Source organism: Chelonia mydas, chromosome 5, assembly GCF_015237465.2.
Source record: "Chelonia mydas isolate rCheMyd1 chromosome 5, rCheMyd1.pri.v2, whole genome shotgun sequence".
NCBI lineage: Eukaryota > Metazoa > Chordata > Testudines > Cheloniidae > Chelonia > Chelonia mydas.
Genome location: NC_051245.2, coordinates 122655196 through 122680850, shown reverse-complemented (window position 1 = coordinate 122680850; position 25655 = coordinate 122655196). Strand labels below are relative to the sequence as shown.

The window sequence follows — 25655 nt, the reverse complement described above, 5'->3', positions numbered from 1 at the left end:
ATGATGCCTAATGGACAATATATCTACTTCTTCTTTTAATTCTGAAGGAATGTTTGGTTTCAAAGGCACTGATAAGCTATTGGGCTGTCACTGTAACTTTCCTTCTTTAGGTCACCAGTGAACAATATCCTCTCAAGCTAAAGTTAATCAAGAATGAATATTTTTCAAATGCAAACTTGGATCTGTTTTGTTGTCAACATTAAGATTATCATCTATTTTGGTTTGTAGTCTAATATTGTGAGGTTTTAGAAGGATGGAGGTTTGACTTCTGGCAATCTGATTAATGTTTTCTGTCTTAAGATTTAAAGTGCTATGGGGTGTGTGACATTGCACTCCATATGTTTTATGAAAATATGCTTATGAATGTGAATATAATGTAACTGGAAAATGCTTTATGCAAAAGGTCTCTTGTAAGGTATCATTACAAAGCTTATAATCTACTGAGTCTGTTCATCCTATTTGTATGTATGTATCATCCTTGTATCTGAAGCTAGAAATATGAAGTATAACTCTAAGATCCTACTGTAACTATGCATAAATGGTGGTTTAGAATCTTGATGGCTCACATTGATTAGGACAATTGGTTGTAAATGGTTTATTTACCTGCAAGCCTTCCTGTGTACATGTGGGCCAACCCCTGAGTAATGCAGAATGAGGTCTCACAGGGACGTGTGATCATGTCACCTGATAATGAAATCCATCTTAAATCTGGTACTTTTCCATTTAGAAGGAGGAGTAGGGACCCAAAGAGACAAAAGATTCCCACCTTGTGCTAAAGCTATAAAAGGGGGTGGTGCAGGACAATGGGAAGCCAGTCATGGGAAAACCCCTGTTTTCCACCTAAGATGTCTGCTGGAACTAACAAGGACTGTACCAGGGGAAAGGATGGGCCCAGACTAGGAAGGAGTCTAATCTGTTAAAAAGAAGTTTATTGGAACATCTCTGAGGGTAAGATATTACTTGTAATCAGTTTCTTAATGTATTAGGCTTAGACTTGTGTGTTTTCTTTCATTTTGCTTAGTGACTTACTTTGTTCTGTCTGTTATTACTTGAAACCACTTAAATCCTACTTTTTATACTTAATAAAATCACTTTTGTTTATTAATGAACCCAGAGTAAATGATTAATACCTGGGGAAGCAAACAGCTGTGCATATCTCTCTATCAGTGTTATGGGGGCGGACAATTTATGAGTTAACCCTGTATAAGCTTTATACGGAGTAAAACAGATTTATTTGGGGTTTGGATCCCATTGGGAGCTGGGTGTCTGGGAGCTGGAGGTTGGTAACCTGCAGAGCTATTTTCACTTAAAACCTGCAGCTTTGGGAGCGTGGGCTGGACCTTGGGTCTTTGTTGCCGGAGGCTAGTGTGTCTGGCTCATCAAGGCAGGGTTCTGGAGTCCCAAGCTGGCAGGGAAAATGGGCTCAGAGGTAATTTCAGCACATCAGGTGACAGTCCCAAAGGGATCTCTGTGACCAAACCCATCACAGGGTGTATATTTTATACCATTCTAACTCAATTGTAGTTATCAAAGATTAAAAATAAAATAAGGTGAAAAACTCAGAATGAAAATATTTCTTTGCACAGTAGTTGTTGTTAAATATGGTTTGGCAATACCTGAATGTTGATCCTAAACTGCATCATGAGGACCATTTAATGAGTATACATGCAAATAAACATTTCTGCATTTCCTGCTGATCTACCAGTTCTTAATATACATCTTGCCATCTTTACAAATATTTTCCCATGATAAATTGGTCTATTTGAAATAGGAGTGTTGCTGATACCCTATAAACAACATATTAGCTTTTAAAAATATCATTAGCAAGCTTATCCACAATTCATTTCTACTGTACATATCCACTGAATCTCATGTTTCTGTCATTTTCTAGGATTTGCTTGCCAGCTGCAAGAAGATATAATATGTCACACTCATGGATAAATTTTTTGTTTCCCAACCACAGCCTACTGGGTCACAGAATCCATCTCATTTTGTGAGCGGAAACCTTCGAACAGATAGAAAACTTAGCTGAGACAATGTTAGGGCTGTAAGGATACAGAAATTACTAGAATGTTGTTTAAAAAAAATCTAAAGCCAGGAAATTCAATGGTAAGGTTCTTCAAACAATATGAGGCCTCTGGTCCTGCATGTGCATATCTTTACACATGTGAGTAGTCCTAGGACTGCTCATGTGAGTAAAGTTACATATATGCCTCTTTGTAAGCTCAGGCCTTTAGCTCTGAGAAGAAAGATGGGCTACTGTTTAAGGTTCTAGCCTGGGACTTGGGAAACCTTTGTTCCACCACAGCTTTGGAGATGACCTGGGACATAGGCTCAGATCCTGACAGGTATTTAGGTGCTTAATTCCCATTAGGATCTGGTCACTAATGTCTCAGTTATCCCTGTATATAGTGGGAATAATCACAATTCTCTACCTCTGAGGGGTGTTGGAAGGATAAATACATTAAAGACTGTGAGGTGCTCAGATACTATGGTGACTGAGGCTATAGACGTACCTTAGACAGACAGTGCTGATGCTGTATATTTTCTTCCTCTCCATCTAATAGAGATACTGGTATAAATATCCCTGGATGATGGCGAGCAGCTCCCATTGGGAACTTAGTGCTAGCCTTTTCTGTTTCTTTCAAACAGTATAGTAAATCATTTGTAATGGAACACTTGGCATACAGTAAAAAAACAAACAAACAAGAAAACTCTCATACCACCTTGAGTAACAGGGTGAAGTCTTCTGACTGTTATACAGGAGGTCAGACTAAATGATCTAATGGTCCCATCTGGCCTTAAAATTGGTGGATCTGTGCATACCCTCCTGGAGACTGATGGTGAAAGTTCATGTCTCTACCCTGAACTTAGTCTCTCCTGGACCTGTGCAGTTTCTTCAGGTCTAAGACAACCCAGATTCTTCCTGATCTCTTTCTTACTGTGGAGAATGTGAAGTAGAGCCCACAGCACCTTTCCTGTCCAGGGACAGGTACTAGCATTGCTAGCAAAGGGGGCCAAGTTACATGTGAGTAGTAAGTTGGGTTTTGTGAGAACTGAAGTATTTTATGGCAGCGAGGAACTGACTGGATTGCTTGCCTGTTCATTATCAGACTTTTTAACGTTTGGGTTTTTTAAAGTTGGAGGGACAGATTCACTGATAGGCTTCAATTAGGCTGGACTTATAGCTGCTTTGCAAAGTTGTCAAAGCATCCAGGTGATTCTGGCCCATATTATTTTTGTAATATGTGTGTGTGTGAGCGAATGTGAGAGAGAGATGGACAATTTGAAGACATGCTTTCCTAACATAAGAATGGCTATACTGGGTCAGACCAAAGGTCCATCCAGCCCAGTAGCTTGTCTACTGACAGTGGCCAATGCCAGGTGCCCCAGAGGGAGTGAACCTAACAGGTAATGATCAAGTGATCTCTCTCCTGCCATCCATCTCCACCGTCTGACAAACAAAGGCTAGGGACACCATTCCTTACCCATCCTGGCTAATAGCCATTAATGGACTTAACCTCCATTAATTTTTCTAGTTCTCTTTTAAACCCTGTTATAGTCCTAGCCTTCACAACCTCCTCAGGTAAGGAGTTCCACAGGTTGACTGTGCGCTGTGTGAAGAAGAACTTCCTTTTATTTGTTTTAAACCTGCTGCCCATTAATTTCCTTTAGTGGCCCCTAGTTCTTATATTATGGGAACAAGTAAATAACTTTTCCTTATTCACTTTCTCCACACCACTCATGATTTTATATACCTCTATCATCCAAGCTGAAAAGTCCTAGCCTCTTTAATTTCTCCTTATATGGGACCCGTTCCAAACCCCTAATCATTTTAGTTGCCCTTCTCTGAACCCTTTCTAATGCCAGTATATCTTTTTCGAGATGCGGAGACCACATCTGTACGCAGCATTCAAGATGCGGGCATACCATGGATTTATATAAGGGCAATAAGATATTCTCCATCCCTTTTTTAATGATTCTTAATATTCTGTTTGCTTTTTTGACTGCCGTAGCACACTGCATGGACGTCTTCAGAGAACTATCCACGATGACTCCAAGATCTCTTTCCTGATTAGTTGTAGCTAAATTAGCCCCCATCATAGTTTATGTATAGCTGGGGTTATTTTTTCCAATGTGCATTACAAAACATATTTTTGTCCATAAATCCTCCAAACACGTGGGTCATCCTTCATATTAAAAGTGAATTGTTTTCAATACTATGTCATTCATATGTTAATGGCCAAGTCTGAAAAGTATATATTTGTATTGCAGTGGCATTCATGAGCCCAGGTCATGGACCAGGACCCCATTGTGCTAGGTGCTGACAAACACTGGGGCGGGGAGGGGAAGACAGACCTACCTGCAAAGATCTAAGAATCTAAGCGATAAAAATAAACCTAAATAACCATTAGTGGTTGGTTGATATTGATTATCTAGGTCCATTTGACATATATTTAAAGAGAGAGAGAGAGAGAGTGTAAAAAGCCTCTTTAGACAAATTGGGATGTTTTTCTCCAAGAAAAGCCTTTCAAAAACAAAGCTGCATCAAGTGAAAAAAACAAAAAACCTAGTCCCTGCCGATTACAGTTTTCCTGGAACTCATTCAGGCAGAATGTTATGAGTTGAGAACTGTCTGTTTTATTCACACATTTTAAAAAAGTATATTTCCAATGTTATGATGAGGCATACTCTCAGGAAAAAGGGAAAAGGCATTTACATGGAAGTCTATAACTAATTAAAGAATTATTTGTAACCTGGATGAAAACTGTTTGCTCTTCCCATCACCTTGTAAATTTAAGACCTACAAATCAATAAATAATATAAAAGGTAGTTAAACTCTTTAACAAGTCTGGAAGGGGATAAGAGCATCATTGAGAATGTCTAAGAATTACCTTGTTTGCTGCCTCTGAAACGTAAGCCAAAACTGAAGGCATCCTTTACTACTCACCTTGCCTTTGGTATCAAGAAGTGTCTCCATAAAAATATTTTGTTAATATTTGTTAGTATTGATCTTTAATGAGTTACATAGAAAAATATTTGAGGCACAGACACAAATACAGTGGGGAAAAGATACTCATTAGTTTGAGGAAGTTCAATATATACAAGTGAAATTCTTGAAGAAGTAATTATATCTAAATTAAAGATTAAAATATCTATATGTGAAATATGTAGCAGTTCACAGGCAAAGTTGTTACAGTTGCAAGATCTCAGCAATGTCCTGTGCTTGTTGTGTGCCTCCAGAATGGGAGAGTTTAATTCTCAACACTCAAATGTTACTAAATGAGGCAATTCTCATTCTCTGCACAAGAATAATAGAAATGTAGGGCTGCACAGGAACTCAAGAAGTCATCTAGTCTAAACCCATATGCTGAGGCAGGACCAACTAAACCTAGACAATCACTGACAAATATTTAACTTATTCTTAAAAACCTCCAATGATGCAGATTCCACAAACTCCCTTGGAAGTATTCCAGAGCTTAACTATCCTTATAGGAAAAACTTTCTAAATAGTATCTAACCTGAATATCCCTTGCTGCAGATTAAGCCAATTACATCTTGTCCTACCTTCAGAGGACAAGGAGCACAATTGATCACAACCCTCTTTATAACAGCCCTTAAGATATTTGAAGACTTATCAGGTCCTCCAGAGTCTAAGTTTGCAAAACAGTCGGACACAATGCAGTAAATATCTGTTTGGCTGAGTCTTTGACCAACTGATAGACCTGCAGTACAGCTGAGAATGGGGATTTTATTTTTGTATATCTTCAATTGGTGTAAGGCATCCAAAGGCTCAGGTAAAATGCACTATATATAAATAGCTACCCAAATAAATTACAAGCAAATATACCATCCAAGTTCAGTATAAATACAGAAAGCCCTTCTTCTTCCATAAACAAACTTGGCACCAAGATTCAGCTTTGGAGAAAGGAGAATCTCTGAATTTGAGCCATCTGTTTTCATACATGGGAACATATTTTAAAGGATTTATTAACAGAGCAAATAAGAGGTTGCATCAAATATTTATTTAACACAAAACATTTGAGGTGTTTGATTTTTGCACAACTTTTGATAAAAATACAGTCTATTCTATAGAGGTTCTTATGGCACAATCATCCCTGTAGTATCAGAACACCTTCCAGTAGGGCATCAGAAAACATGGGCTACATATCTGCTGTGTGGTGGTTGATCTCTCACCCTCTCCACAGGGGGAGACGCACGTGTGCTGAAGTGTCTTGTTTTGGTAGGGGTTTAGGTTGTTTGTTGCTATGTATTTATATAAAGCATAATGGGCTCTTTCATGGCTTATTGCTCCATTACAAACACTGGAATATCTCTGTGTTTATAATAAAAAGCTCTCATGCACAAAGGCCTGCAAGTGCCTACAAATAAAACTAAACCAATATTCAACTTTGAGTGTTATGTGACAAGCAACTTTTACTTTTGATCTTTTAACAGATAAAAATACCTTTCCAGAGATAAATGTATCTAGGCATTTAGTCCTCACTGTAGTATCTGAGCAGTTCATAATCATTAATGGGTTTTATCTTCCAAATTTCCCTGGGAAGTAAAGAAGTAGTATCCCTATATTACAGACGAGGAACTGAGACACAGGGTAAGTTATGTGACTTGCTCAAAAACACACAAGGAATTTGTGGTTGAGCCAGGAATTGAAACCAGGTGTTTGGGGCCTCAGTCCAGTGCTGTAGTCGCAACCCAACCCTTCCTACGCTGTGACAGTAATTAATCATAGAAATCGGAAACAGGTCATCCTGCGCACACAGGAAAGACTATGGCAGCAGATCACAGGAGCCAGGAAACTTTGTCCTCATGGAGTTTCCCAGTGATTTGGCCCTCAAGTGGGAGGGCTCTTGGAGTATGTGGAAAGGGCACAGCCTCCCAAGCTGGTGATCCTGGTGACATCCAGAGAAAAGGTGTCCTAGACCAGTCAGTCCCATGCACCGGCTTCTTTGCTTCCCTCTCTTTTTGCACCATTCCTGCAAGGAGCTGCTTGCCATTGCCTGTTTCTCCACAATGAAGGGAGGCTCCATGGGAGATAATGGTGTTTCAAACAACATTAACTCCCAATCTCCGAGGTCATCTGTAGGGCCTGCAAGGGGCAATGCCATGGAAAGTGGCCAGTCCCTGCCTTCAAATACTTCTTGCGCCCTCCCCACACCCCACCAAAAAATCCTACAGAGCTCTCATCCTGTGTAGTTCTAGCTTCCACAGGATCTGAAGGAGAGTTTGTGGCTCCCTGGCAGGAATGGCTGAATCAGAGTGCTCTCTATCCATGGACGAGAAGTGGATAATGCAATCCCAGAGAGAGAAAAGACTAGTCTTTCCTCTCCAGTGCAATAACACATTCACTCTTTGCCCCCTGTAACTTCAAAAGAGATTCACTGAACTAGAGTAACACATTGCATCTCTCATTAAAAAACTAATCAGAATAATATATTAATTAACTAGCAAGGCTATGTCTATATTACAAATTACTTCAGTATAATTTATGTCACTCAGGGGCATGAATAATCCACATCTCTGAGGGATGTAAGTTATACCAACCTAAGCACTTCTGTGGACAGTGCTACGTCGGTGGGAGAGCTTCGCCTGTCAACATAGCTACTGCCTCTCATGAAGGCAGGAGTTACTAAACCAGTGGCTTAGAGTGTATTCACCAGAAGTGCTACTGTGGTGCTGTAGCCGTGCCGCTGTCGCGTTGACATAGCCCGAGTCACTGTACAGTGGAGGCAAGAAGTGTCAGATCACCTGGTTAAACTATAGCACCAAGTTTTAGTCAAAAAAGCTGGATAGGAGAGATGGGGTTGAGAATCAAGGCAAGGTCCCCAAAGACACTCAGGTCTGTGGGGGAGGGTGTAAGAGAGAAATGTGGAATAGAAAAGGATAACACCACGTTTTTTTAAATGACGTCTCAGAGGTAATTGGAATCCCCCCACAATTATGGGAAAAAATAGAACTGCAGGATTTATTTTATTGCAATGGCATGTGGGCACGTCACAGATAAAACAGGTGTCAGAGTAACAGCCGTGTTAGTCTGTATTCGTAAAAAGAAAAGGAGTACTTGTGGCACCTTAGAGACTAACCAGTTTATTTGAGCATGAGCTTTCGTGAGCTACAGCTCACTTCATCGGATGCATAGCATATCGTGGAAACTGCAGAAGACATTATATACACACAGAGACCATGAAACAAAACTTCCTCCCACCCCACTCTCCTGCTGGTAACAGCTTATCTAAAGTGATCATCAAGTAGTAGGGCCATTTCCAGCACAAATCCAGGTTTTCTCACCCTTCCTCCCCCCCCCCCCCCCCCCCCCACAAACAAACTCACTCTCCTGCTGGTAATAGCCCATCCCTCTTTGAAACCTCTCTTTATAATGCGCATGATAATCAAGGTGGGTCATTTCCAGCACTAATCCAGGTTTTCTCACCCCCCCCCCCACACACCCCCCCCTCCAAAAACCACACACACAAACTCACTCTCCTGCTGGCAATAGCTCATCTTACAATGTGCACAGCAATAATCCAAGTTTAACCAAGAACGTCTTGGGGGGGAGTTTGTAGGAAAAAAACAAGGGGAGATAGGCTACCTTGCATAATGACTTAGCCACTCCCAGTCTCTATTCAAGCCCAAATTAATAGTATCCAATTTGCAAATGAATTCCAATTCAGCAGTTTCTCGCTGGAGTCTGGATTTGAAGTTTTTTTGCTTTAAGATAGCGACCCTCATGTCTGTGATTGCGTGACCAGAGAGATTGAAGTGTTCTCCGACTGGTTTATGAATGTTATAATTCTTAACATCTGATTTGTGTCCATTTATTCTTTTACGTAGAGACTGTCCAGTTTGACCAATGTACATGGCAGAGGGGCATTGCTGGCACATGATGGCATATATCACATTGGTGGATGTGCAGGTGAACGAGCCTCTGATAGTGTGGCTGATGTTGTTAGGCCCTGTGATGGTGTCCCCTGAATAGATATGTGGGCACAGTTGGCAACGGGCTTTGTTGCAAGGATAGGTTCCTGGGTTAGTGGTTCTGTTGTGTGGTATGTGGTTGTTGGTGAGTATTCGCTTCAGGTTGGGGGGCTGTCTGTAGGCAAGGACTGGCCTTTCTCCCAAGATTTGTGAGAGTGTTGGGTCATCCTTCAGGATAGGTTGTAGATCCTTAATAATGCGTTGGAGGGGTTTTAGTTGGGGGCTGAAGGTGACGGCTAGTGGCGTTCTGTTATTTTCTTTGTTAGGCCTGTCCTGTAGTAGGTGACTTCTGGGAACTCTTCTGGCTCTATCGATCTGTTTCTTCACTTCCGCAGGTGGGTATTGTAGTTGTAAGAATGCTTGATAGAGATCTTGTAGGTGTTTGTCTCTGTCTGAGGGGTTGGAGCAAATGCGGTTGTATCGCAGAGCTTGGCTGTAGACGATGGATCGTGTGGTGTGGTCAGGGTGAAAGCTGGAGGCATGTAGGTAGGAACAGCGGTCAGTAGGTTTCCGGTATAGGGTGGTGTTGATGTGACCATCGTTTATTAGCACTGTAGTGTCCAGGAAGTGGATCTCTTGTGTGGACTGGACCAGGCTGAGGTTGATGGTGGGATGGAAATTGTTGAAATCATGGTGGAATTCCTCAAGGGCTTCTTTTCCATGGGTCCAGATGATGAAGATGTCATCAATATAGCGCAAGTAAAGTAGGGGCGTTAGGGGACGAGAGCTGAGGAAACAGACATTGTGTAAGTCTGGCTTCAAAAGAGGCAGAAGACATAGTGTCTCATGAGAGCAAACCAAAAACTATCAGCAAAAGTGCCTCAACTGATCTAGTGTTGAGCAGAGAAGTGATGAGGTATCTGTGTAATGAAAGATTTTGCTTTTAGCTGTTTTGAAAAACCTTACAGCACCTTGATAGAGACCATCAGAGAAAAACTGGGAGAAAAAAAGGGGGGGGGAGGTTAAATATCATAAAAATTTCACCTCTCCCGTTGATATAAGTAAGGTGGTGACAGTATCGGGACACTCTGATTTGCATAAAATAGCAGTTAGTTTTAAGATTAAGGCTTTAGATAAATAATAATTAGTGATCATTTAAAGTTAGAAATCCATAATGGTGGACACAATAATCCTCTATAAAAGACACAGGGTTAGGGTACGGAAAGTTCCAGCAACTCATAGGGAGGAGCCTCGCTATCTAAAAATAGGTATGACATAATAGGAAGGATCTAGAAATATGCTAATTACAGGAAGCTGATTGGCTGAACCAGGCTAATAAATTATGTTAATGAGCTCACCTTGCAGGAGCAACCAGTATATAAGACCAACAGCTAGCAGGTTTGGTTGGGTTGGTGAAGATCAGAAACCTCAAGACGCAGCAAGAACTGCAGCAGCATCTTAAGAAGATTCTGGAAAGCAGCTACCTGCAGAAGCAACAGTAGAATCTTCTAGAGAGCAGCAGCTTTAGAACACAGCAGCTACGGAAGTCTGTAAGGCAGCAGAAACCGAGGCTTCCGAGGAAGACGGTACTAACAGTTCCAACCACCACTGCAGCCTGAACGGCAACCTGACAGCACCTCCTTCCTTGTGTGACAGAGCAGAAAGACCTTTACAGACGGTATCGGAGGGCTGTGAGAACAGCAGAAGTTGTGATTTTGTCTCTGGTAAAAAGGAATGATCGGGTGTGCCTGTCAATAAAGCTGGATGCCTGTGTCTGAGTGAGATCCACCCCACCCATCACTGCTCACAGGATGTTAGTGTTAAGCAAATGATTTCATTAAATCTGTAACAATGTAATAGTCTCTTTTACGTGTGTGTAAAGGTCATGCATGCTACATTAGATCAAATAATGGCATCGGATTATAACATTAACACTAAGACCTTTGTGTATGCAGGGTCTCTATATGCCTATTACTGTGTAACTGCTATATGGTCGGTGTATCCTGTATATTCTGTGGTTTTTTTGTATTATTTTGTTTTGCCGCTTTATTATACAACTCTTTAAATGTAATTCTATTGTGTTTTACATATTCTTTCTTGCTTTATTAGATACATTGTAACTACTTACTTCTTCTAAATAAATATTATTTTGTTTTTGAAGAATTACTGCCTGTGTGTTTATCCTTGAGCAGAAGGCGGTATCAGTGTCCTTCCAAGGGGTTAGCACAATTAGCTTGCTCTGGGGAGCTCTCTGCGGGTCGGAGACAAGACCCCTGGTAACACCCTGGCAATTCCTCTACGGTGGACCACTATCTTATTACCCCTTTGCATAAAGCAAATTGCATACTCTTAGGTAAACCATCATTGGAGTGCCTGAGATCTAAATCTTGGGGTAACATCTGAATCTCAAACTACATAGGGGAATGGTTTGTGGAGTCCTTTTGACGGAGGCGGATTAAAATTTATTGGGGCCTGGGTACAAAGAACTTTTGCCCCTCCTCTCCCCCCGCATACCACTCACCATGGAACCTCACCCCCCTGCTCCTCCTTTCCCCTGAGGCCCCACTCCCGGCCAGGCCAGAAGTTGGAGACTGGCCATGGTAAGAGCCAACGAGGGGGCCTGGGCTGCTGTGGGAAGCCCTAGACCGTCCAACTGCCCTGGGACACAAGCCAGGGGCTGTTCTCAGGTCCCCCGCCCCCCCACCCAGGGCAGGTGGAGGGTCCAGGACTCACCACAGCAGCCCAGGCTCCTTGGGCATCTCTTACTGTGGTCCTGCTCTGACTTCTAGCCTGGCCGGTGGCAGGGCCCCAGGGGGAAGAGGAGGAACAGGGGACAGGACCACAGTTCAGGCACCAGTGGGGGGCCCCCCACTTCTACTAAGGTTCTGGTGTTCCTGCAGGGGCCCCCACATTGGCTGGGAGAATAAAGAGGTTGGAAGTGGGGGAGCCCAGGGTAACCCATGAAATGAAGGAACATGAGAACCCCGCTACAGATCTTTATAGATTAAGGGTGGGTGGACTATAGTGCCAAAACAAGAAAGTCTGGCTTTGTTGCTTCTTTTTCATATATAAAGAGCAAAGACAGAATCATTGTGCTTCTTTAGCATTACCTGTATCAGGCCCTCTCTTCCACCTCTTTACCAGATCGTTGGAGGACACAAATGGAGTCTCAGTATCCCCCCCACAGAGTTGAAGATGGAGGAACAGCTGTAGCTCGTAGCCTCCTGTGACAACTCTGTTCAGATCCTAAAGAGATCTTGACAGGGTCCTCCACCCCAGAGAAGAGCACTGAGGACTTGCTTTTTCTTCTGCTTGTTCTGCTACATTAGAAATATCTTTGAAAAGAAAGAAACCCAAGCATTTTTGAACTTATATGTATAAATCCTAAAGAGCCAATAAAAGGCAACACCTACCTTTTTGGGTGTAGCAGCCCTATTTATAGCACACCTCTGGCACTGAACCAGAAGCAAGTGAAACCAGTGCAGCACCTGGAACAAGGGTGGGAAGGACTGCAACGGCACGGAACATGAGCGTGGTGTGATGACAAGGGTGAAGATGGAAGCCTGCATGGAGGAAGAATGGGAGCACCTGTATGAGGATGTGGCTGCAGATGCAATCCTCAAACCGGCAGGGCACTACAGTCTGCAATAGGTGAATCTTCTCATTGGCTTTTCCCTCCTATGCTCCCAGTGAAGCTAGTTGTTAACAGTTGCTATTCACATACCCTCACCATGCTTTATCAGGATCACAAGTTGACAGACTCATGGGAAAGAGAAAGGCCTTAGTGCTAACTTCTACCAAGCTTCCTGATGCAAAGACAATTAACCCCAAAGCAGCTACACAAATTCTACATGGCAGGAAGCTAGCAGAGAATAAATATTATCACAAGAATACTTCAACTACAAGCGGGAAAAAGGATTAGATTTCTGACAGAATTGCTTGACCTCACTTTGGTTCATTGTGAAATATATGCAAAAGACTAAATGTCAGTTTGGTTTATTGTTAAAACCTAAGACTAATATAGTACTGGAAAAAGGTCCAATATGATACCAATCTCCAGGAAGTCATCTTGTGCAGGGTTGTCACATTCACCTTATACAGAAGGTGTGCTCCCAATTTTACACCACCTAATACCATCTTTGTAAACCCTACCCGTTTACAAGTAAAGGATGCTATGTACATCCTCTGAAACTAGATATAACCAATCAGCTTTCTACCTTGTTCTTCTGGTATCATTATGTATCCCTTATCTCTTTGTTCTGAATACATGCAGTCCAGGTACTAAGGAGCATGAAGGCACCTTCTAGTTTTGTACCATGATAGAACATTCATGTATTTGTCCTTTTCCTTTGGGATATTCCATTATTAGCCTATGAGAGTAACTCCCTACCTCTTGCTATGTCCCAATCCTGACAGTTTTCCTATCTACTTAAACCAAAGCTTACTTCAGCTGATGCAGGGGTGGCCAACCTGAGCCTGAGAAGGAGCCAGAATTTACCAGCGTACATTGCCAAAGAGCCACAGTAATATGTCAGCAGACCCCAAGCAGCTCCCACTACCCACTCCCAGTGTCTCACCCACCAGCAGCCTCACCAGTCAGCGCCTCCCATTCCTTCCCCACACCTCCTGATCAGTGGTTTTGTGGCATGCAGGAGGCTCTGGGGAGGAGGAGTGACGGCACAGCAGGCTCAGGGGAGGGGGCGGGAAGGTGGAGTGCGGGCAGGGCCTGTGGCACAGCCAGGGGATGAGCACTGAGCACCCCCCGGCCCACTGGAAAGTTGGCCCCTGTAGCTCCAGCCCTGGAGTCGGTGCCTATACAAGGAGCCACATATTAACTTCTGAAGAGCCGCATGTGGCTCCAGAGCCACAGGTTAGCCACCCCTGAGCTAATGCATGGTGTTTTGGGAAACCTGACATGGGTGGAAAGAATTGTGGGGAGAGAATACTACATTCAATTAACATAACTTCCCAACCCTTATACAATACTATGCCTAGCATATGTATTGGCTAACAAGATTCTAGACATGAAGTGGCTGACAACCTGCCAATGTACCAGCTATTACCATCAGCGCTGTGGTCATAATTATCGAGGGTCAGTCATACAGGAGGGAAAAGACTTTTAAATGAATCCAGGGAGAAGACTTGCTCTCTGTTCCTTGAAGACATCCAGAATGCTGCTGACAGAATCATCTCCCTTTTCCCATCTCGTAAGTCAATGACAGTGAAAACACCAATAGCAGTAATTTCAGGCTCCAGTCATCAGCTCCACCACAACAGTGAAATGGCCAATGCAGAATGAGCTGTGCTGAGAACAAGTAAGCAGCACATAAAGGCCAGCCTCATGTAAACCAGCACTACTGAGGGCTGCAGTGGGGGTGTGAGGGGTCCTCCCCAGGATCTGCCCACTAAGCATCAAGATGAGATACCACTCACAATAGGTTGGGCAGATGTTCAGAGTATGATCAAGTGGGCTTTTCTAGGCATCATAGCTTAGCTCCCCTTTAACAGAGTTTGGATACCCCATAAGCAGGGCCAGACTAAGGCACAGGCATGTGACCCTGGCTCCTAAAGTTATGTGATTATCAGAATCTCAGCTTTCATTTAACAAAAAGGAAAGTTTCTAGTCCTCATGGATGCAAAGAAAAGTATGAAAACACATGCAACGCAGCAATAATTGCCTGAGTCTGCCAACAGCCTTCATCTGAGGGAGTCATTGGAGTCTGAGGGGAAGAGCACCCTGCTGCTGCTCCCACCACTGCCACTAGTCCATGAGGGGGAGGGAGGGCCTCCCGGTCTCTCCAGGTAGCCAGGAAGGAAATGGAAACACCCCCAATCCCCCAGAGCAGAGGGCCCCTCATGCAGAATACTGGTTGCCAGCCTTGCACTATGGGATCAGAGAGGTGGCCCTCACTGAAGCAATACCCATTTGTGGCAAGAAAGAGAGCCACCCCCTACAGCAGACTGTGGAGCTGTTGGTAATATGCTCATCCCTCTCCTTCAGGCTGTGATCAGCAGGGAGATAGTGTCATTGTCTATAGGTCATGGTATTAACAATCTGCAGAGATGCACAGGGCAGTTCCCTCTCAAAGCTGTCATTCCAGGCTCTGCAGACTTGTGCAAATATTGCACCGTCAATTAGGCTGGGATCAGTCCCCCCTCCCGTCGGGACTCTTGGTCCTGGCTCTCTGTAGATGGGGTCAGTCCCCTCCTCTGATGCTATAGGTCTCTACAGACTCAGGCAGTGTCACTGTGTTGGTCACTCTGGGGTCAGTCCACTCTCTTGGGGCCACTGGTCCAGGCTCTCTGCAGACTCAGGCAGGGTCGCTGTGTTGGTCGCTCCTGGGCCAGTCCCTCTCTCACAGGGCTATTGGTGCAGGCTCTCTGCAGACAAAAACAGCATTGCTACGTCAGTCACTATGGGGTCAGCCCCACGTACTTGGGGTATCAGTGCACGCTCTCTGCGGACTCAGGCGGCGTCACTGTATCGGTCACTCTGGGCTAAGGCCCCGTTACTCGGGCAGTCTGTGAGGGCTCGCTGCAGACGCCGGCAGCGCGGCTCTGTTGGTCACTTTTGCAGGCTCAGGCCGTGTCGCTGCAGCAGTCGCTCTAGGGTCAGCCTCCCTGGTGCTATGGGGCAAGGCTCTCTGCAGGCTCGGGCAGGGTCGCTGCACAGGGTCCTCAGGGGTCAGTACTCTACGGGGGCCCCTGGGGCAGGCTCAGGCAGTGGAGCACCACTGTGGGGTCAGCCGCTGTGGGTCCAGGCTCTCTGCGCGCCTCACTCTGGGGTCGGCCGCCGAGGCTATGGGTCTCGGGCAGGCGCGCTGAGACCAAGCGGTTCCCACCTCCCCCCGCATGGCAACCCCGCGTACGCGGCCAGCCCGCAAGCCCCAGGCAACGCTCGCAACGGCCAGTCTCGCGCCACGCGCCCTGACCCGGCCGGTCCCGCCTCCACTCCCACCCCTCTGGGCGCCACGTGCCGCGGTCACGTCAGAAGCCCCATGGATTCATGGGACATGTAGTTTTTTGGCGGTTCGGCGCAGCCCAGTCTCCGTCCGCGCGCCGAGGGAAGCGGCCTGGCCCTGCGCTGGGACCGCGCCTCGCCAGCAGCGCGCGGGTCCAGGGGAAACGCGGAGCTCGCGCCCGTGACACGCGCGTTCAGCAGCCCTCCCCTCCGCAGGAAGTGCAGGCGCAATGGGCGGGGCCTCGGGGGCGTCCCCGGCGCGTGTTCCGGTCGCGGGGTTTCCTGGTTGGTGCTTCCTGGTGCAGGAGCCGGCAGCGAGTATGTGAGTGAGCGGGGCCGCCGGCGGGCAGGCAGGCAGCTCCTAGCGTGGCGGGCCGGGCCGGGTCGGGCCGGGCCTCGCCCGCCTCCACCCTTCCTCAGCGCCTCCTCCCTCCCCCCGTCCTCTTCCATAGCCCCCCCCCCCTGAATGCCCCCCCCACCCCGTCCTCTTCCTTACCCCCTCGCCGGCCAGAGCCCCCCTTGCCTGGCCAGAGCGCCCCCCCTCGAATGCCCCCATCCCCCTTCTTTTCCATGCCCTCTCCCTGGCCAGAGTCCCCCGGTCCTGTTCCATACCCCTTACCTGTCCAGAGCCACGTCCACCCCCTGAATCCCCCCCCCCCCCCCCCCGTCCCTTCTCTTCCATGCTCCTTCCTCGGCCAGAACCTCTTCCCCCCTCCAAGTTCCCCACCCACTCCCCTTGTCCCTGGCCGGCCAGAGCCCCTGAATGTCCACCCCCAGCCTCTTGTCTTCCATACCCCCTACCTGTCCAGAGCCACCTCTGCCCCTTGCCCGGCCAGAGGCTCCCCCACAGCCTTTTCTCCTCCGTGCCCCCTGCCTGGCCCAGCCCCTTCCCCAACCCAGAGCTTTCTCTCTCTACCTAGCCAGAGCCTCGCCTATCTCTGTGTTCCCTGTGCACTCCGCCCGGCCAGTGCCTCCCCCCATGTCCCCTGTCTACCTCTGCATTCCATCCCCCCTTCCGCAACATGCTCTGGTCCTTGCCCAGAGCCTCCTGCCTGGCCCCAAGCTCCATGGTCCTAAAGCCCCCTTCCTCCAGAGCCTCTTCACCCCCTTATACCTCCTGTTCCCCAGAGTTCAAATGCCCCTTTTCTCAGACTCCCCTACCCAGAGCTGCTTCTTCACCACATATACCCTGTCTCAGTCCCTGGAGACCCCCCCACTTCCAGTACATGTTCTCTGCATCAGTGCCCCCCCCCCCCACCACAACTTATCACATCCTGCCCAGAGTCACCTCCCCACCGCCTACCCCTTTTCTCTTCTCCCTTCCCCAGTCCCAAACTGCCCACATATGACATGGTTTCCATATGATGCTGGCTCCCAAATTTTGACCCTTTTACACCTAACTAGTATAAATCCGTGTATTGCAGCTGGCCTTGATAGTGGGGTCCCAGCATGCAGTACTCCTTCTTGATCCAAGTAGTGTCTACTCAGACCAAGATGGTACATCTCATGTTGGCACCTGTTGTCTTTATTTAAGCTGAGGTGGGCCAGGCTCTGCTGTCTTGTGCCATAAAAGCTTTTAGTAGTGCTAAATGCCTTAAATTTTAGAGCTGCGTGGTATTAAAAAAAAAAAAGTTCTTGTCTTCTGTGTTGTTGTATAAATGTCTAGTTCTTCAATTGCTATATGAGTGCCAAACCTGTAAATCCCTAGACAGTTCAGGAAAAGAGTGAGTAGTGGGTCCCTGGCAGTTTCATCCTTAGAACTTTGTATTTTATGGGAAAGTTCAGAAGGAGGCACTTGGAGGAGGAGAAGAGATTAATATAATTTCAATAAAATTACACTTGTGTGTTCTGTAGATGGGTACCGCGTATATTCAGCATAGACAGTTGGGTTATCACCTTTCCTCTCCTTCCCCCTTCACTGTCCTAAAAACCTCCATCTTTATGATCTTCTACACTGGAATAATGTTGGGTTATTTATAAGTTCATCATGTGGACTGTTGGCAGAGAGCTGTGCTTAGGTCTTCAGGTAAAATTAATCCTTGATGTAAAGGGACAACTCAGCTGATTTCAATGGAATTGCCCCATTCTGTGATCATGGTGGGAAAAAGTGTTTTTCCCCAAAGTGAAAAAACTTTCAAAACACTCAAAATAAAGCTTCTTGAGTCTTGTATAATAAAATGAAACCTGTACTAAGAACTAGCTCTGAAAGATAACATTCCTAAGAGATCATTGTAAAGAATCCTTGAAGTTTTTAATTCTTTATAAGAACATAAGAATGCCCACACTAGGTCAGACCAGTGGTCCATATGGCTCAGAATCCTGCCTTCTGATAGTGGCCGATGCCAGATGCTTCAGAGGGAACGAACAGAACAGGGCAATTATATCCCCTGTTGTCCACTCCCAGCTTTTGAAAATTGGAGGTTTAGGGATACCTGGAGGATAAGGGTGTGTCCCTGACCATCTTGTGTAATAGCCATTGGTGGATCTATCCTCCATGAACTTATCTAATTCTTTTTTGAACCCAGTTATATTTTTGATCCTCACAACCTACCCTGGCAATGAGTTTCACAGGTTGATTGTGCATTCTATGAAGGAAATACTTCCTTTTGTTTGTTTTAAACCTGCTATCTATTAATTTCATTAGGTGACCCCTGGTTCTTTTGTTATATGAAGAGGTAAAAAACACTTCCTTAGTCACTTTCTCCACACCAGTCATGATTTCATAGACCTCTCTCATATCCCCCCTTAGTCATCTGTTTTCTAAACTGAACAGTCCCAATCTTTTTGATCTCTCCTCACATGAAATCTGTTCCATCCCCCTCATCATTTTTGTTGCCCTTCTCTGTTCTTTTTCTGTTTCTAATATGTCTTTTTTGAGATGGGGCAATCAGAACCACATGCATTATTCAAGGTGTGGGTGTACCATTGATTTATATGGCATTATGATATTTTCTCTCTTCTTATCTATCCTTTTTTAAATGGTTTCTAACACTTAACTTTTTGGCTACCTCTGCACATTGAGTGGATGTTTACAGAGAACTAGCCACAAGGACTCCAAGATCTCTTTCTTGACTGGTAACAGTTTATTTAGAAACCATCATTTTGTATGTATAATGGGAATTATGTTTTCCAATGTTCATTAATTTGTATTTACCAATCCTGCATTTCATCTGCCATTTTGTTGAGATTCCTTTGTAATCTTCATAGTCTGCTTTGGTCTTAACTATCTTGAGTAATATTGTATCATCTGCAAACTTTGCCACCTTTTCCGCCCTCTTTTCCAGATCATTTATGAATATGTTGAACAGCACAGGTCTCAGTACAGATCCTTGGAGGACCCCGCTATTTACTTCTTTCCATTGTGAAAACTGACTATTTATTCTTATCATTTATTTCTTATCTTTTAACCAGTTACTGATCCATGAGAGGACCTTCCCTCTTATCCCATCACTTTGCTTAAAAGCCTTTGGTGTGAGACCTTGTCAAATGCTTTCTGCAAGTCCAAATACACTCTATCCACTGGATCATCTTTGACCACATGATTGTTGATCTCCTCAAAGAATTCTAATAGATTGTTGTGGCATGAGTTCCCTTTACAAAAGCTGTTTTGACTCTTCCCCAACATATTTTGCTCATCTCTGTGTCTGATGATTCTGTTTAAGACACCATTTCTGTCTCAGACTCAATTTTTTCTTGTTTAAAGCAGTTTTCACTCTACCTGAAAACTATTTCTCTCCATTTGAACAAACTACAAACGTGCTAGAAAACTAACATTACAAGAAAGAGCGCTTAGTCTCTCCTTTTGCTTCTTATTTGTTTGGATAGGCTGCTGTTTAGCAATGCAAGCTATCCTTCCTTTGCCTCTGAAGTAATCATAACGGCAGGGCCACTTTATCCATTAGTGTCAACCTCATGGCGCCCTCCATCTACTTCTGTGCTACTTGAAACTGGGATAAAAGACACTTAGATACATCCTATGTCAGCTCTGGTGCAGGATGGATTAAAATGATTTCAATTTAAATAAAATGTGTTTCAGTTTAAATAGATTTGTTTAAAGATTAATTTAAGTTTACAGCCATCTATCTGAACTTCTGTTAGAATAATTTAAAATGTTAAAAACACCAGTTCAGTAAGTTAAATAGACATTATGCATTGCACATCTTCAGTTGTCATAGTGGTATTATTCATGATACATGAGCTGTGTAGTGCTTTAGCCTATTTAATTAAATATAGATAAAATGGAATAGAGATTTTCTAGTCTGGACTCTTAAGTGTTACAGGTATTATCCAAATCTCAAATGATTTAAATCTGAACAAGCAGGTGGGGATTGAATAGGTTTTGGCAGTTCTCTAAGACCATTGATTTTTCTAGAACAGAATATCTTCATTTGCTGCTTTGTTTTGTTTTGTTTTTCATACTTGGGAAAAAGACTAGCTATTCTCCTTTCTCTTGTGCATACTCCATTAAACAATACAACACATCTTTATTTTGTAGAACCTCTTTAATACAGCCTTTGTCCTAAAACAGATTAGAGTTAAGTAACACCACTACAGAGATTACATAAAAATACAGGAAGAGAAAAATGAAGATGTATAGGTAGAGCCTGAAATATTTACCAGAGACCCCTGCCATCGCAGGGCCTTCTGACCACAGTAGAGTTCTGCTGCTCTTTTCTTTCTCAGTATCCTGGTTTCTGGTGGAGCGTTATCCCTTCTCATTCTCTGTTTTTTCTGTAGCCTCTCTCCCATCCTGGATTACCTCAAATGCCTTTGATGCTAATATTCTTAGCAGCAACCAGCAGTTAAGTATCATGTCAATTTTGCTCTTCAGTTTTATTGCTGTCCATCTGGTATTAAGTAGCATCAGAGAAACTGACTAGATTTGTCAATTTTGTTGGCTGCTGCTTTGAGAAGATTTGAGCTGTAGCAGGTGCACTGGAGGTGACTACAGACTCAGGGAAAAAACACTCCATAGGTCCACATTTGAAAGGCTGTCTTTGCAGCTACAAGGAGCTAGAGTGTTAAAAAAGATGTTTCTAAATTATATTTGAAATAAGATGGAGAGTTATTTAAACAAGAGTTGTCTTCCAGATGGCAAGAGCAGTAGAGGAAAAGGCCATCGTACCTTCTGTGTGCTATACGTTGGGGGTATCGGGAGGACAGTACTAGATTAGCAGAGGAATTGTGGGGAGAGCAAAGGACGTAATAGAGACACAGGGTATGTGAAGTTGGTTCAAGCAAGTCCATGAACAGTTTTTAATATAAGGGGTACTGTTCTTCCCAATGCAGGATGGTGGTGGCGGCAAGGGATAGCATATGCAGGCCACCCAATTGGCTGTTGTGCACAACATCCTCTAGTGTGCATAAATGCTGCTTTCTGAATGTTCCAGACAGTACCTTCTCAACTGTGGTCAATGAAGGAGCTTTCTGCAAGAGAATGTGTTTTACTAGCCATTATTCCAGAGCTTCATTTGGTACGACTGTTGGGTATTCTTTCTCCATCCTGTATGTAACTCTGCCTTCTAGTCAGTAACTACACCTTGCTCTTTTCCACCCTCCCCCTCATCCCCTTCAGTGTTTGTCATTTTTCAATCACATGATGCTATTTTAAAAAAAATCTCTCCCCTAAGAAACTTATTTGCTAAATGGCTATACAGAAAACTGCTGTCAAATGCACCATGTAAATAAGTTGAAAAAAATACAATGGTTTTTTCTCTAATCTCTTTATTTTAGAATTCTAGGGTGTTGCCTGTAACAACAGTGGTTTAAAAAAGTTCAGACAAGTGTGACTTTTTTTTAAACTTGGCTGTGTTCCTTTAACTGGGTTCTCGTTTAGTGTCCGAGAGACGCTGCCAGCCATTTTACAACCATTTTTGTTCTTTGCCTGTGGCACAAAGCAGCTTAGTCTCCTGAGGACTAAAATGCTTTAATTTAACTGAAGTCATTGGGCTCAACATAGGAATATTTGTTACTGAGTTTCCCGTGATAGGTTGGACTAGATGATCTAATGGTCTTGAACTCTAGGACATATTGAGGGAAGCCTTGCACCAAAAGTTGTGCCGTGTTACCTACCGCAGTTAGCTACCACATTTGGCCAAATCCCTGCACCTTCTGTGTATTAGCACCAGGACCTTGATGTGGATCTTGAACAGGATGAGGAGGCAGTGTGGAGTGTGACTCACCAGTGTGATGTGCTGTAGGAAAATGGTGGACCAGCTGAAGCTTCTGCTTGGCTTTTTCACTCAAACCTAAGGGAGTGCTTGTGGTAGTCCAGCGTAAAGGTGACAAGCATCAGTCCTTATTGGTAGGCCCATATCTGAAAGGAAATATCCTCTTTAGCTGAAGATAGAAAAAAGCATTTCTGGCTATTTGAATGTCAATAGAAGTTCAGTAAGATTCCAGGACTTCTCTATCACAGTCTGAGTGCAGATGTCCTCAAAAGAGGATGAAGGGAAAGCTGTGTCCGTTTCTGTCAAGGGCTTTCTCTTCTTCCTACCAATATAATTTCAATCTTCCTTGGCTAGAGCTTGACCTGCCACTTTTCATCCAAGTATTTTTTCTCACTCCAGCACTAGGAAGTATGAGTAAAGTTATTGCCCATGTTTGGGAAGTATGAGATGGGGAGCTGGATGCCATCATCTTATTGGTGTTAAAGTCTGTATTATCTCATCTCCCCAGTAATCTGACATATATGCTGAAGAAGAGAGGAGACACGATTGACCTCTATAAGACTCCCCAGTTCAAGAGCCACGGTGAGGAGGAGGAGCAGTTAGTTATCCATCCTGATCCTCTGGAGTCTGATAGGAGAGAATGAATAGACGTTAATGGGGATGGGCCAAATTGCACTAATGTTGTCTACATGAGTGAGCAGCACCTCATGATCAAGTGTCAGAGTCCTAATAGATCTAACATTGGATGCTTATGTTTTTGGCCATGGCTCACTGACTAGCTTCTCAATAACTTTGTCTAGAATGCGAGGGTTAAAGACACAACAATAATAGGCAAGATTATTTGAGTCGAGTGATGGCTTCTTGAACACAAGCCAAAGTATTGCTTTTTAACCGTGATGGTGAGCTCGCCTTGTTGAAGGAAGTATTCTATATTTGCTTTCACAAATCTCAGATTATTAGTATACGGTGGCATAAGGTTGCTTGATTGGGCAAAAACTCTGTCCAGGAAGGTGGTATGTTCCTCATCCTCTGCTCTGATTCTCTCTGTTTGGACCTGGAGAGCTTATATTGAGTTTGAGTGACTCACTGCCAAGCCCTCTGCCTCTGAAAGTAATATAAGGGCTCTTCAGGGTAGATGCTAGTTGAGTCAGAGATTGTCTTGTTGAATCAGTGCTTGTACTTTAGCTATTACAGGTCAGCTAGTCAAGATTTTACAGATGCTGTGGCAGACTTTTTTTTAACATTTCTCACAGTTGCAGCATAGCATTGCATACATTTGTTTGGTCCTAATCCCATTTGGATGCATTTTATGTCAGTGTTCTAATCTCATTCTCTCATGCTTTATCGAACATAGGTCATCAGTGAACCAAGGCAATGGGAGGAAGGTGTGTCTAATGGCCAGTGCACCAAGAGTAGTGGTCAACAGATGACTATAGGGCCTTTGCCAGACTATCATTGCACAGGTCATGTAGCTAAATAGGGTTCTCTGTCATGGTGTTCTTTCTGGAAACTAAATGGATTGATGAGTCTCCTCTAGTGGACCCACCAATTCAGAGGGATCCTACACAGAATGTTGTAGTTGTCATGGTGGAAAAGAGGTTTCATGCTAGATAGAAGTGTCATCTGTATGGGTATTAAAGTCTTCCAAATTTATAAATTTTGGAGACTCCAGTACCAGGCCAGAAAGTAGCTCAATTAGCTGTGTTAAGAAATGGTCAGAAATTTTTTGATGGAACTGATTTTTTTCTGAAAACTGAAATTTCGTTGGAAAGGGCAGGTTTTGACAAACTTTCTTAACCCCCCAAAAAGTTAATTTTTTTTAATTTGTCAAAATGTCCCATCTTCACATTTTCAAAAGGAAAAGTTTCAGGTTTTTTGGTTCAAAATGACTTGTCATTTTGAAATTAAACTTAATTTATTATTTTAAAAAAAAGTTTTTAAAAAGGTCAAACCAAACCAAAATGTTTTGAAATTATCAAAACAAAATGTTTTGCTTCACCGGAACCATTAAACTGTTCACTTTTTGAAAAATTTTGAGATTTTGACTTTTGTCTCTATTGAGAACAAGAATGTTTTTCGAGTTTTCAAAAATTCTCGCAGTATGGGAATGATATTTCCTGCCCAGCCCTAGTGATAAGCCAAGGGCTGTGAAACAGCAGGATTCCTATGTTGTCCTTCTCTCTGTCCTTGGACTCGCCGAGCAGGTGATCACGTTAATCTTTGCCGTGAGCTCAGTAATCTTGGGATGAGGCTCAGTAATAGGACTCTCTTCAAATTGTTGGTGTGTACACCATTTCAAATGGAAATTTAAATTAGAGAGGGTGCAAAACCCCTTGTTCAGTGGTCCTAAGCATTATTTTTTTCTACACTTAAAATCTGCAATTTGTTTGCAATTTTAGCTACGTTTACATTGTTTACTTTTGTAAAAACTTGTGTATGTAAGGTCATGTTGTGTGCTTTCCTTTTTAGTTTGACCTTGTGTGGAATGTTACTATGGACCAAAAGCTCTTTGAGACAGAGACCGTCTCTTCTCATATGTATGTACAGTACCGAACATAATGGGACCCTGAACTTGGGCATCTTGGTACTACCATAATACCAATAGTAAATATAGATTTGAATTTTTGATTTATGATGGATATATATCCTTTGTGGACTTTAACATGACCAAACCACCACCTTCCACAGCCAAAAAACTTGGGGTATAGCTACACATCGATTAAACACCTGCAGTTGGCCCAGGTCAGCTGACTTCGGCTCGGAGGGCCTGTATAATTGCAGTGTAGACATTCACGCTCAAACTGGAGCCCAGACTCTGGGACTCCATGACTGGGGAAGGGTCCTGTCTTAGAGCCTGGGTTCCCTCCCGAACCTGAATGTCTATATGGCTGTTTTACAGCCTCATAGCCCAAGCCCCATGAGCCCAAGTCAGCTGACCTAGGCTGGCCCTGGGTGTTTAATTGCTGTGTGTATTTTTTAAATATTCAGAAAGGTCCATTTACTTGAGTAGTTTTATTGTGTCCAAGAAATGCAAGATCAGGCTTTAAAGAGGAAAGGAAAATACTTTTTTCTGTATGTAATCTCAACCATTTTTTAAGTTATGTTTCCAAAACAAATGTTAGTTTTTGTACAAATGGACAAACTGTGGAATTTGAATAGCAATTCTGCATTGAAAAATGACACTAAAAATTCTTACTCAGTAGACTTGGTCTCTCTGTGTATTCAGAGTGGCATTTTACTTTACTATGTTTTAACATTTTTTACCAATGTTAGTACTGCAGAGCCAGCTATGGGAGAGTGAGCTGGATTCTATTCATATTATCGGAAGAACTATAATCTAAGTTCCAGTCGCAGAATTCTTATTGTTCATGATGCATGAATCAGAAATAACTTATCTTGTTTGCTAGACATCAGAGGAATGTTATAAATCTGAAATCTCGGGTTCTGTTCCTGGCTCTGGGTGGGAGTGAGTAGTGGTTACAAGTTTGGCACATTTATTCTAAAATGCAGTGTTCCTGAGTAGAAGAGATATGAGACTTGGGTTCTATTCCCTGCTCTGTCATAAGTGCTCTTAGTATCTCTTTTGT

General features: G+C 43.7%; 1 protein-coding gene and 1 long non-coding RNA gene across 9 annotated transcripts in view; one reads left to right on the top strand and one right to left on the bottom strand.

Annotated features, from left to right (window-relative positions):
• Window positions 1-6998: 6998 nt before the first annotated feature.
• Window positions 6999-15863, bottom strand: LOC119566596. 4 transcript variants are annotated; one of them, XR_006290826.1, is made up of 3 exons: window positions 12048-15863; window positions 10296-10626; window positions 6999-7738 (listed from the first exon to the last, which is right to left on the bottom strand). It is a non-coding gene; the product is annotated as an uncharacterized LOC119566596 (long non-coding RNA). The 4 variants fall into 4 exon arrangements; XR_005225846.2 differs by having other exon boundaries at window positions 10296-10421; window positions 12351-15863; XR_006290825.1 differs by having other exon boundaries at window positions 10296-15863.
• A 65-nt stretch (window positions 15864-15928) lies between these two features.
• The window catches only part of ZCCHC7 (zinc finger CCHC-type containing 7), a 160715-nt gene continuing 150988 nt past the window's right edge, over window positions 15929-25655 (top strand). The window contains exon 1 of one of the 5 annotated variants that reach the window (XM_037902195.2): window positions 15929-16220. Coding sequence is in view for 1 of the 5 variants with exons in the window: in XM_043546338.1 (XP_043402273.1) it covers window positions 16129-16212 (84 nt within the window). In the remaining 4 variants the exon portion in view is untranslated. Of the gene's footprint in view, window positions 16221-16898; window positions 17438-22581; window positions 22651-25655 lie in introns of those variants that run through there. The other 4 variants (XM_043546338.1, XM_037902196.2, XM_037902192.2 and 1 more) reach the window with 4 other exon arrangements.